The sequence below is a fragment of the Amphiura filiformis genome, chromosome 7 (genome assembly GCF_039555335.1).
Source record: "Amphiura filiformis chromosome 7, Afil_fr2py, whole genome shotgun sequence".
Taxonomy (NCBI): Eukaryota; Metazoa; Echinodermata; class Ophiuroidea; order Amphilepidida; family Amphiuridae; genus Amphiura; species Amphiura filiformis.
This window is the reverse complement of record NC_092634.1, coordinates 33157741-33170979: the sequence shown is the minus strand read 5'-3', so window position 1 is coordinate 33170979 and position 13239 is coordinate 33157741. Positions and strand designations below refer to the sequence as shown.

The 13239-nt window shown below is 33.9% G+C and overlaps 1 protein-coding gene across 1 annotated transcript in view; it reads right to left on the bottom strand.

Annotated features, from left to right (window-relative positions):
* Window positions 1-10856, bottom strand: part of LOC140157043 (D-beta-hydroxybutyrate dehydrogenase, mitochondrial-like) — a 39225-nt gene extending 28369 nt beyond the window's left edge. The window contains exons 1-2 of the mRNA XM_072180109.1: window positions 10733-10856; window positions 6279-6706 (exon numbers count right to left, since the gene is read on the bottom strand). Coding sequence (XP_072036210.1) covers window positions 6279-6627 — 349 coding nt within the window. The 5' untranslated portion in view covers window positions 6628-6706; window positions 10733-10856. The remainder of the gene's footprint in view (window positions 1-6278; window positions 6707-10732) is intronic.
* Between the last annotated feature and the right edge of the window lie 2383 nt (window positions 10857-13239).

Sequence of the window (13239 nt, the reverse complement as noted above, 5' to 3'; positions counted from 1 at the left end):
CAGAGCCCTTGCGACTTTGGTGAGGTGTATAAATCATTAGGGATGTTCACATGTATAAATGATAAAGCAATGCGCATGTATAAACAATAATAATAGAGCATTAGCAATATATTAATTAGACAAGAAACCAATCATTTGGAATTTAACACAAGTAGCTAAGGTAGCATTTTATTTCAGATATATATCTTAGATATGACTTTAAAAATAGAAATGTCAAAAGAATACAAAAACAAAATCTAAAAATCCTCTTTATTTTATTGTGCATGTTAGCCATTGGTAAGATGTTGTTGAAAGTTAGCAGTGCTAATAAATGCACTTGTATATAAATTTAGGACTACATTTATAGTGTAAAGAATGGTGATGCACTATTACATTGAGACTGTGTGGTGTATTTTATAAATCTTTAGGGATGTTCACGTGTATAAATGAAATAGTAACGTGTAAGAATACGAAATGAACCATAGCTTTTGTATTGTGCAGTCATCATTATATTAAGGAGAAGAAAACAATTGTTTGTTTGTCCTCCACCGACCATGAAGTTTTAAAAAATCGGTAAAGTTTATAAATTTGGGAAATTCTGGTGTGTTTTTTTTTACTGTGCAAGTTGATGTTGATAATAACTAGAATAGGCAGTTGAGAATAATTACTAAGGTATCAACTTAGTAATTATTCTCAACTGCCTATTCCTTCCAAGAATATGTAAACAACGTAATAACTAGAAGTGATATGTGACATGATCTGTTCCAAACAGACCAAGGGAGACAAATTTAGTTATTATCAACATCAACTTGCAAAGTAACCGCGTGTGCTATTGCTGAAAACCATACATCACTAGCATATATACTTGGTTGCGAAGTTATGAGCTTATGAGACAATGCAAAGTTGCTTATATATTTGATTGTTTTTTGCTCCACATGTTTTCTTTGGTCCGATTGGATGAGAAAGTGTCATAGTCACATAATGGTGATATTTGAATTTGCATGATTAAACTAGCCTACTTATTGAAAAATCTAATTGATAAAAATGTTTTATGAATCTTTATTATGTGTATTCACCATATATGTTTTGAGAGTAGAATTTGGTGACACTTTTGTGTTGTAAAAATATAATGGAGCTTTAAAGGAGGTTTTGTTATATCAAAATGGCCTTATTAAAATCTTTAATTTTCTTATACATTGTTTGTAAGATAACAGTTTAAAGATGAAATGTGTATAACTTGAACAAACATGGTTTAAAAAAACTAATTCAAATACCGAAAATGTTTTTAGAATCCTCTTCATGTGTATTGACCATGTCTTGAGAGTAGAATTTGGTGATACATTGGTGTTGTAAAAAAATATAATTCTGGAGCTCTAAATGGAAGGCTTTGTTATGTTATATCAAAATGGCCTTATTAAAATCTTTCATTTCTTAAATATATATTGTTTGTAATATAATGAAAATGTTTTCAGAATCTTCTTCATGTGTATCGACCATATGTTTTCAGAGTAGAGTATGGTGATATTTTGGTGTTGTAAAAATATAATATGCTTTGTTATGATATATCAAAATGGCCTTATTCAAATCTTTAATTTCTTTACATACATTGTTTGTAAGATAACAGTTTAAATGGGAGGCTTTGTTATGTTATATCAAAATGGCTGATTAAAATCTTTAGTTGGATATGATCGTGTCACATATAGTGATATTTGAATTTGCATGATTAAAGTAGCCTACTTATTGAAATACTAATTGATGAAAATGTTTTAAGAATCTTCATGTGTATTATATGTTTTAAGAGTAGAATTTGGTGATACATTGGTGTTGTAAAAAATATAATAATGGAATTCTAAATGGGAGGCATTGTTATGTTATATCAAAATGGCCTTATTAAAATCTTTCATTTCTTTAAATATAAATACATTTAAAATTTATGTAATGTGTAAAACTTAAGCAAATCAGAGTTTTGTGAAGAAAGAGGTATTCGGTACTTGTCGAAGATATGAGCTGAAGGTGATGCAAATTTTTGTATTTGATTGCTTTTTTTTGCTCCATACGTTTGCTTGTCAAATGATATGTGTCACGCTTGGTCTGATTGGTTAAGAGTGTCACGTAATAGTGATATTTGAATTTACATCATTAAACTAGCCAACTTACTGAAAAACTAATTGATGGAAATGTTTTAAGAATCTTCTTTATGTGTATCGACCATAGAATTCCGAAGCTATGATTTTTTTTAACTCAAGGGCTGAAATTTGTTAAGACTTTATCTAAGTACTTCTTTCTAGTTTCATCTACAGGAAACACAAAACGTTTTAAACATTATATTTTGAGTTTTGATTTTGGTAAAAACGTTTTTTTGTAAATAATATTAAATGTCAGGTTTTATAAAGGTCATGAAATCATTTTGCATCAAAACATACTGCAACAACATTTTTTAAATGTTGTCAAAATGTTATTGAAACATAATTTTTGCAAACATTTGTTGCCAACTATTTTGTCAACACTTAAATAACATTATGTTAGAATATTTTGCAGTACATTTTCAAAAAATGTTAAATGTTATGAAGACATTGTATACCCTTTATAATCCTACATTTTATATTTTCTTGCAACATTTTCTAATCTTCTGTGAATAGTCTTTTATAAATTTCATTTGGGGGTTAAATTGCAGATTCAAAAAAGTGAACACAATGAAAGACACAGGCCATTTTCCTTGTATAGGGGGCACTGGAGTCGCATTTGAAGGAGGTCAAAGGAATTCTTTCTTATTTGTGAGGGACACACTGGTTTTTAAAGGTAGTTTGGAAATGAGAAATTAAAAATGAATGTTTATATTCTATTTGATGTACAATTATATTACTTTTGATGTTCAAGATGATGCATATAATAATGTACCTATGAATAAAATAATGTTCAATGAAGTGCACTTCTCATAAAACTGTGTTCAAGATTATTCACTGTCATTTACTGTGTGTCACATAGGCCTATATTATACATCACCCACAAACAGTATCTGGGGATCTAGCACTTGCAACAATTACTCTAGACATGGTATAGAAAATATAGTGATATAATACATCATAAAACAATATTACATTATTCATTCCTTTCTAATCAATTATGCAGATGCAGTGCAAATGTATCCCTGCCAGGATGGTGGTTCTTGAGCCACAATGCTATGTGTATCTGTATGAAAACTAAGCTCTATGTCATTCATATTTTTTGCCCTTCAAAAATGAAAGGCTGTATTATCTTGCAAGCCAAAATAAATGGCTATGACGCGAAACCAAAGTAGCTGTTGAGGAGACTGATGATTCGCAATTAATTCCGTCCCCACAATTCCGACGAAGTTTTAATATTTACAAACTGGTAACCTGTAAAAACCGCTGTGATTCATGATTTCTCCGAAATACATCGACTTGGAGCGTCAAATTTCAGGATAGTAATGAGAAAAATAGTATCTATCATGTGATACCAAAACCTCATCAACAATGAAAAATATCGGGGGGGATGATGCTGTCGATCGGGTCACGGACCTTTAAATTGCAGATTCAAAAAAGTGAACACAATGAAAGACACAGGCCATTTTCCTTGTATAGGGGGCACTGGAGTCGCATTTGAAGGAGGTCAAAGGAATTCTTTCTTATTTGTGAGGGACACACTGGTTTTTAAAGGTAGTTTGGAAATGAGAAATTAAAAATGAATGTTTATATTCTATTTGATGTACAATTATATTACTTTTGATGTTCAAGATGATGCATATAATAATGTACCTATGAATAAAATAATGTTCAATAAAGTGCACTTCTCATAAAACTGTGTTCAAGATTATTCACTGTCATTTACTGTGTGTCACATAGGCCTATATTATACATCACCCACAAACAGTATCTGGGGATCTAGCACTTGCAACAATTACTCTAGACATGGTATAGAAAATATAGTGATAATACATCATAAAACAATATTACATTATTCATACCTTTCTAATCAATGCAGATGCAGTGCATAAAATGTATCCCCGCCAGCAAGGTGGTTCTCAAGCCACAATGCTATGTGTATATCCTCTGCATAAAGCTCTACGTCATTCGTATTTTTTGCCCTTCAAAAATTAAAGGCTGTATTATCTTGGAGAAGTACAAGCTCAAATAAATGGCTATAGAAATAAACGAATGGCAAATACAGCTATATGTTGGTGGCAATTGTTGTTACAAATCATCCAAATTTACTTTCTTCCACTTTTCAAGATTTTCTGGGAACATAGTTCAAACCCCTTTCTGTGCCCTAGCAATTATGAAAAGAATGATGCAATTTGCTTAATGGTGTCATTACATTATGTATAGCATCATTGTTTATCACACACCTGCAAGTTCTAGCATCTGGTTGACAATTAATATTGTCGATGTCATATCAATCAATTTGCCGCTTACCAGTAGCATAGCCAAGATTTTAGTGTGAGGGGGCAAAGCCAAATTTTCATCCCTATTAGTAAATATTTTGTCCCATTTTTAGGACACATACTAGTATTGTGCTGAAATATTAGTAAGATCGAAGCATGTTTCACCCCAGCAGTAGATTTTCACAAAATCCCTACTTATTTGCTATTTATTATGAGCCCTGGGAGAGGCAAGACATTTTTGGTGAGCAGAAAGGGGGGGAGCAATTTTTGGCAAGCCGAGAGGGGGGGGGCAAGTGATTTTTGCCACGCATTCATGTGGCACCTTTTAAATGAACGCTCTAAAAAGTTTTAGGAAAACAGTACGGAAATGCTTAAATATGCAAATTTTCCTGTTCGCTGCGCTCACAACATGTATCTAGACCAATGAAGGTTTGTAAATTGGGATCCCAAAAATTTGGCATGAACAAGGGGGGGGGCAAAGAATTTTTGGCAAGCCGCTTTGAAATCCCCCGGACTCATAATTATTGCACATCACAGCCCCTTACTTTATAACTCTATATGGCAAAATCAGTACAGGGAAAAGTAGGCATTCATATAACATCATAGCCAATATTAAACATCATGAGTAGTTTGTTTGGACCCTCTAGAACACCATCAAATAGCAAGCAGTCTCCAATTGGTTAACAATATTTTTGCTAAAGACATGTATTTAGTTATTGGTAATATAATGAGTTGCTAACTTTAAGGGGTAGGGGTAGCATTATGGAGCATTCCCCCAGTTCTGCTCAGTCAAATTTTACAATTTTGGCCTCATTGCATAGATATGAGCTGTAGAATTACCAAAAATAAATGATCTATGATTTTCGGGAGCTATGTTTTGAGGTCAAAAGGTCACATGGCCTTGAAAATTACTGCCAATCAGATGTCACATGACATTTTAACCCTTGGTCAAGTCAAAGCTACGCTAAAATCATATCTCATGTAGTTTTTGTACTTTGAATTATGAAATTTTAATGAGAACTTGGAAAATGCTCCATAATGCTACCCCTACCCCTTAATTTAGCAACTCAAATAATTATCATGAATATTTTAATACATACATGTCTTTAGCAGAAAATAATGGTAACCAATTGGAGCTTGCTTCCTATTTGGTGATGTTCTAAAGGGTCCACACGAACTACCCAAAATGTTTTACAGTGGCTTTGATGTCATCTGAATGGTTTCTTTTCCAGGTTAACCCTACCGATTTCTCCATTTAGAGTTATACAGTAAGAAATAGCAAAAGTACCGGTAGGGATTTTGTGAAAATCTACTAGGCGAAACATACTAGGATCTTACTGATATTTCAGCACAATATTTATGTACCCTAGTAAAATTCTAGGCGAGTTCTAAGTTGATTCGAGAAAAAAAGTGTTTTTCGACCCACCCTAGTGTACACTCATACAATGTGTTGAGTACAAAAACTCCACAGCTCATGTTCAAATTTTGAGGTATACTGATGAATGTAGGTTATTGAACTGTGCAGGCATGAGAATGGTCATCCATGAAAAAACCTAAAAAGTTTGAAAAAGCCTGAAAAAGCGAAAATGAGGCTAAAAACGGGCTGAAGTTAAAAGAAAGTGTGGAAATTTGGACCACAAAAAAGCAGGAAATCCTGCAAAAGCAGGATAATTCTAATGCCTGACTGTGCCACTAGGAATGACAATAAATGACAGGGATAAAATGGGGACAGCAAAGAATAAAGTGTCATTAAAGTGATTAAAAATGAGACAAACAAATTATAAATGGGGATGAACATTTGGCTTAATTGCCCCCCCCATGCATACACACTAAAATCATGGATATACCACAGGAACAAACAGTGGTAGCATCACATTAAAACTTTCAAAATATTTACCTTTCTCTGGGTACCGAAGGTTCTTTTGTACAGTTTCCAAAGCAGCAGATACCTCTTCATCTTTCGTGACATCCATCTGCAACACCATGAGTCTATCGGAGGCACCCTTGGTGAGTTTCCAAGCGCCCTCACCATGCGCATCCAGACATCCAGCGTAAACATAACAGCCAAGTGAATCAAGGTGTTGGGCAAGAGCAAATCCAAACCCTGTGTCACAGCCAGTTATCAACACGGCTTTGTGCTTTGGATCAAGTCTACCTCTTGGTATAAGCCGTAACCAAAATGCTATTGTCAAGAGTACAATGAGTGCTGTGACAGCTAGACTTAGTGCAAGTGCAGTGAATAGCATTGTTCATATATTTTGCTAATCAACAGGGAATGAAACAATGAGGCTTGTGGAGGTTGACCAGTTTATTCAGTCTCCAGCCCTACAAATAAATAATAAATTACATTTATAAATAAACATAACAGAACACACAGTTCATACATTTCTGTTATCTAACGGCACGCGTGATTGGTCAAGAGCCAGGCATAAACAACAAGACTTGTAAAAATCTGATTTTTGTAGCTGCTTAGTGAGCTGTTATGGTTATTTGAAAGAATTCCATATTTACATAAGTGTTGATATTTTGTGAAATTGTCAATGTGCCAAAAACCTTTCCTGTAAGTCAATGGATTTTTGAGGTGACAAAAAATCGCATAAAGTCGAATATTATGCTTCTTTGAAAAAAAATAAGTATCATTTTTAAGCATTTCTGTGCAGGACACAATAGCCGTGTTAGCCACCATAAAACTTTACAAAAGGTGTTTCATGTTTTTCTCCCTACTGTTGTATAAAGCAACATTTACTGTACATCCAATTAGGCTTTTCAAAATACATAGGCCTATTTTCTTGGAAAATCATGCCAAAAATATTTGCAAGTAAATAACTCTGCTCTTCTATTAACCCCCACCCCCTCCCTGAAAAAAAATGTGTCACCACTGACAGTGAGGCACCAACAGTTGAAGAGATCATTTAAAGGGTTCAGCCCTGGAAAATTTTATGGAAACTTTCAGGCCTCATAACTGCAAAATTGTTGGTCTAAAGTATATAAAAGTATACATGGCAAAGACTTGATAAGTTCATCTGTGAAGTGACTGAAGTCAAATTTGGGCCAAAATGCTCATTTTTGGCCCAAAATTTAAAAAAAATGGTTTTTGGCCCACTTCTATTTCGTTAATCGTAACAAAAAAATTCTTGGGCCAAAATTTTTTTTTTATTAACAAAACTAGATAAAAATATCTAGGAGCCGGTTTTTCATTTTTTTAAATTTCTGGCCCACTTCTATTTCGTTAATCGTAACAAAAAAATTCTTGGGCAAAAATTTTTTTTTTATTAACAAAACTAGATAAAAATATCTAGGAGCCGGTTTTTCATTTTTTTTAATTTCGACCAACTTTGAGAAATTTGCACCAAAAATGGTCAAAAAATGCTGAATTAAAAAAAAAATTAAAAAAGCCTGATTTTCGCCCAAATTTCAAATATTTTTGGTGAAGTTGGTCAAAATTTAAAAAAATTAAAAAAACTACTCCTACATATTTTTATCTGGTTTAAAAAAAATTTTGGCCCAAGAATTTTTTATTATGTTTAATCGAAAAAGAAGTGGGCCAAAAACGTTATTTTTAGATTTGGGGCCAAAAATGGCATTTTGGCCCAAATTTGACCTCACAGATGAATTGATCAAGTCTTTGCCATTCTAAATATGTATACTTTTATATACATTACACCAACAATTTAGCATTTATGAGGCCCCGAAAGTTCTTAATTCCAGGGTTCAGACCAACCTTAAGGGATGGGGTATGAGCGTTTGGACAGTATTTATTGTGGGACATTAGCGCACATCAGACATATCGAATTGCATTATGAATAGGAAGAATATCCTTCTGATATCAATTTTGATAAAATTTGTATTATATCGTGAATTTCAAAAAGTGATAGTTATTTGATATCAGAAAGACATTCTTCGTATTCAGAATGCAATTCGATATGTCTGATGTGCTCTCATGTCCCACAAAAATTACTGTCGAAACGCTCAAAATGCTCATTCCAGATCCCTTAATTAAATTTGAATTTAATGTAAAACACCTGACACCTGATGTTCACAACCTACGCACTATTAATGTTTACATATTATCGAACAGAAAAAGGATCACATTCATTCACTGTATTTGGCCTTGATGTGCATAGACCCTATCAAATTAACTCAACCAGAACGGTTTAACAATAAAAAATGGCAGACATGCTGGTTCTAAGTTCTAACTTCTAAGTCTCATGCTAATTGGCCTGTGGTTTCTTATGGTGGATAGAATGCGGACGAGTGCCGTAGTATTCGATAGGGTCTATATAAACAGCTGAAGCATATATCATATTTCATGGGTTTTTTGTAGTTTGTAGTTCTCCTCATACCTGATGGTGGTTGAACTACTGAAAGAGTTGATATAAACTGTATTTTAAAGAAAACTGTAAGACAAATTCTTGAGTTTGTACATGTATGACACATGGGGGGTGTTTAATGAAGAGGGGATGAGTCAAGGACATTTTGCCAAAATGTGCAGCAAAATTGCTCATTTTTCACAGTATCTGATTAAGTTTTCCTGTACTTTGCCTGAAACAATTGTAAGCAATAAAATGCAAGAAATTGTTGCACTGAGTTTTCTTAAAATAATCTATTCTTTCTTTTGGAGACCAAATCTTTTATCTTGGTTTTCCTTCCTTCTTTCTTCCCTTTGCAAGTTGCTCATGACAGCCCCCCATATAGCACTTATAACCATTTATACAAGTCAAAAAGATCTAAATTCCAAACTCTGCCATCTTACTGTGTCGATCATGGAAAATAGAACAGTGGTCCATACTTTGGTCTCCAAGCGTAACAAACCAATATACAGTGATTACACTAGACATTTGGAATTTGAACTCTTTCTTTGATGTATTTATACATTAATATGATGTTCACTTTTTAAAAAGACTAGACTGTATCATATGAACATCCTTGAATTTCTACTTTTTACATGATTGTAATACCGGTGCCATGAATACCCAATGTTCTGTGTATGTGTTGCCACAGTGCATACTTACATTGGAACGAAGAAATCTTTGCTTTACAAATAATGATTGCAAATTACATTTATATACATTTTTCACCACAAAAGAGCCAGGCATAAACAACAAGACTTGTAAAAATTTGATTTTTGTAGCTGCTTAGTGAGCTGTTATGGCTATTTGAAAGAATTCCATATTTACATAAGTGTTTATATTTTGTGAAATTGTCAATGTGCCAAAAACCTTTCCTGTAAGTCAATGGATTTTTGAGGTGACAAAAAGTCGCATAAAGTCGAATATTATGCTTAGTTAACACATTTGCTAGTCAGCGAAATTCGCCGACAATGTCAATGCATATTTACATAGAAATTTAAAACAACTGGCAAGAAGGAAACCTACATAAATATGTTTTCTATGTACTTCACTTGACCCAAATATATGATTTTTTATGGTGATCAGACAATCGCACATGGAATTTTAGAGGGATTTTGATAGCAGTTCCATTAAAAAAATTGCTATCATAATGAGACTAAGATCTAGAAACACCCCCGAAATGCCGTTTTGGGGAATTTTGCTAGCTGAATCTTTTTGATGAAAGTCAATCTTTGGCAAGATGTAACTTTGCTACGGAAAAAGTGCTATGAAAAAAAAGGTTTTCAGTTTTGGCTTTGTTTACTCAAGGGCTTTAATTTGATATATAAAATGATGCAGTTTGATGGCAAATTTGAATTCATCTAGCATAACTATAGGAGTGGTACGTATTGGCGACATATGCGCTGGTAGTAAATTCCAATTTTCTTTGCTTTGCCATAGTTGTTCGGCTCAAAAATAAAAGGGATGTATCTGAAAGTAAACACTAACATTTTATGGCAAATAAATGCTAATCTATTTTGTATGAAAATGTTATAACATGGCTTTTTGTTTAAATTATAGTTATCATGTAGACTGCGGAACTCAGTCCTCAATGATAGTCAGTCATTTATCTTTTGGTCGTTATATGACTATCATTTGAGGGACTGAGTTGTTATAATATATCTTCCGAGGTGCAATTTCAGACAATAGCTGGGGATTAGTGGGGCAGAGGTTATCTATTGAATCCTTTCATGACCACTGAAGCATAGTCAAGTCTGCCAAGGACACTCGGTACAAATTGAAAGACCATCACAAAAGAATGCATGCATGTCAGGTCATCGACACCAATTTGGTGTTTGTTATGACACAAATTTGGTGTCTGTTATGCACCTCGAAATATGTACCTTAAAGTCTGTATCTAGTTATCATGTAAGTTATGCATAAAATGGCTTCATTATCTGCTTTAAGCTGTTTGCAGTTAGTAAAATACACGCATACGTTTAACATGTTTACAAATACTCACGTAAATATCTGAATATTATACAGATCAGTTCATGCCAACTGCCAAGTAGGTCAGTGCATGTTATTTTGATTGGAATTAATGGGACACCACATTACTGCACGTACTTCCTACATGCAATACGGTGTTACGGGCGCACACCACTAAATAATCGTCCCATTGAAATACGTGTAAAAACACCAGTTTTATTTATTCGTTTTGAGGCCTTTTCGGCGCTTTCTGAGAATTTTAATGATAACCAGTCGATTGCAAATCGATGAAAGTTTAACATATGTTTCAATGTATGGGTAGTCTTCCACCTCGTTTTCCCGGTAGGAGCCGCCAAACAGCGCCCTCACTGTTTTTGACATGCTCTCATGACTGTAAACCCGTTTCTGCCCATTTTTTAATACGCGGACCTATTTTAGTCCAAACAGCAGTCCATAATACCTCAAAAACTTTCTGTATTTTACCGGAACTTAGTAGGGTTGCACAAATGGCGCATTGATTTAGTGGTGTGCTCCCTTCAAGGGGTTTCTGATGTTCATAAAATTGAGTTCTTTTATCTTTTTCTTGAAATATAAAATGTTTTGAGTAAAACACTCTAAATTTAAGTGCTCTGTGACATTCACATCAAGAGAAATGTCCTTTCAAAGTTATATGGTGGATTCCGAAAATGGGCAAATTTTCAACATTTTGACCATTCATGCTTACTCTTCTATATTTGCATTAAATTCCAATTCTCTCGGTAGTTTTTGACCTTCTACCAGATGAAATTCGGTTTTAAATGAGAGTAAATCACGTTTCACAATTGCAAGGGTCTACTCTTAATGATTTATAACAATCACCCCCCCGCCATATAAAACCAATATTTGGAAGCTTTAAAAGGCACGCACCGATTTGTCACCTTAAGCCCAAATTGTTTAAAATCCAAGAAATCTCGTTTTCACACAATTTGAGTAATTTGTGGCAATTTCTTGAACTTTGAAGGCCTCTGAGGGAATAATCTTAAAGCGACTTGCATCTAAAACGCATTAAATATATTCACTAACATGTAAACCATCTATTTAAATCGAAAAAACTGCAATTTAATCAACAGCCATTTCAATTTGGGCTGAATCTCTGAAAAGCACTGTTTTACTCCTAGGCCCTTCGAAGGGCGCACACCACTAAATAATCGTCCCATTGAAATACGTGTAAAAACACCAGTTTTATTTATTCGTTTTGAGGCCTTTTCGGCGCTTTCTGAGAATTTTAATGATAACCAGTCGATTGCAAATCGATGAAAGTTTAACATATGTTTCAATGTATGGGTAGTCTTCCACCTCGTTTTCCCGGTAGGAGCCGCCAAACAGCGCCCTCACTGTTTTTGACATGCTCTCATGACTGTAAACCCGTTTCTGCCCATTTTTTAATACGCGGACCTATTTTCTCGATAATTATAAAAATGCAACTTTTTTAGTGATTCAAATTCATGCACAGGCTTTACACTTTTATTTAAGCTATAATTCGCTACTCTTTCTGATTATTAGTCCAAACAGCAGTCCATAATACCTCAAAAACTTTCTGTATTTTACCGGAACTTAGTAGGGTTGCACAAATGGCGCATTGATTTAGTGGTGTGCTCCCTTACCGTGTAACGGTGTTAAGCACAGCCCGTAGTCAATTAAAAAGCCTGTAGCAAAACAAACAAAACGCGCGCGAAACAAAGTTTTGCAAGAATATCATCACCAAACTAGGCTAGGCCTAGGCCCCTATATGATACCAAAAAAAATATAAAAATACCGGTAGCCTAAACATGTGTAATATAGTTATTGGTGTAAAGTTTATCTATTAATCTTTTTTTTTTCAATTCGTATTTTTTTATTATTTGCTTGCTTGCTTGCTTGCTTACTTACTTACGTAGGGTAGGCCTACCTGCAGGGAATATATGGGACCATTAAGGACGTTTAGCTTATTTGCATAAAAACTAAAGAAGATATGCCCACAAGAGATTGTTATGATGAACAACCTATCCTTTAAGATTAATAAAACAGGCAATGTTACCGTATTAAAAATGGGGTAACTTCGGTCAGCGGGGTAACTTTGGTCGGTCAAATTTTTTTTTTTTAATGGTCATATTTTCGTACAGCAATATTGTTTTTAGTCATATTTGGTGTCAATTTGTTAAGAAATATGTTTGGAAGAAATAATAGTCGCTCATGTGTAATTTCCTTGAAATTTACGGAAAAAGAGGGATTTTTGACCAAAATCAGCATTTTTTACATTTTTTCAGAAAAATAAAAATCGATATTTGTGAGCAAGGATGTGTGTTTGATTAATTTTGCAAGGTTTTATGTAATACTGTGACCAAAGTTGCCCCAAAGGCGGGGTAACTTTGGTCAGGTCATTTTTAACCCCTAGGGCACCCTTACAAAATTATTTAAAAATCTTTTTCAACTTCAAGGTGTAGAAGGGAACCCTAATGTCACAAAAAAGAGTTAATTAGAAATATACTTGGTTTTGTTTGGAAGCAGTGGTTTAAAAACTCT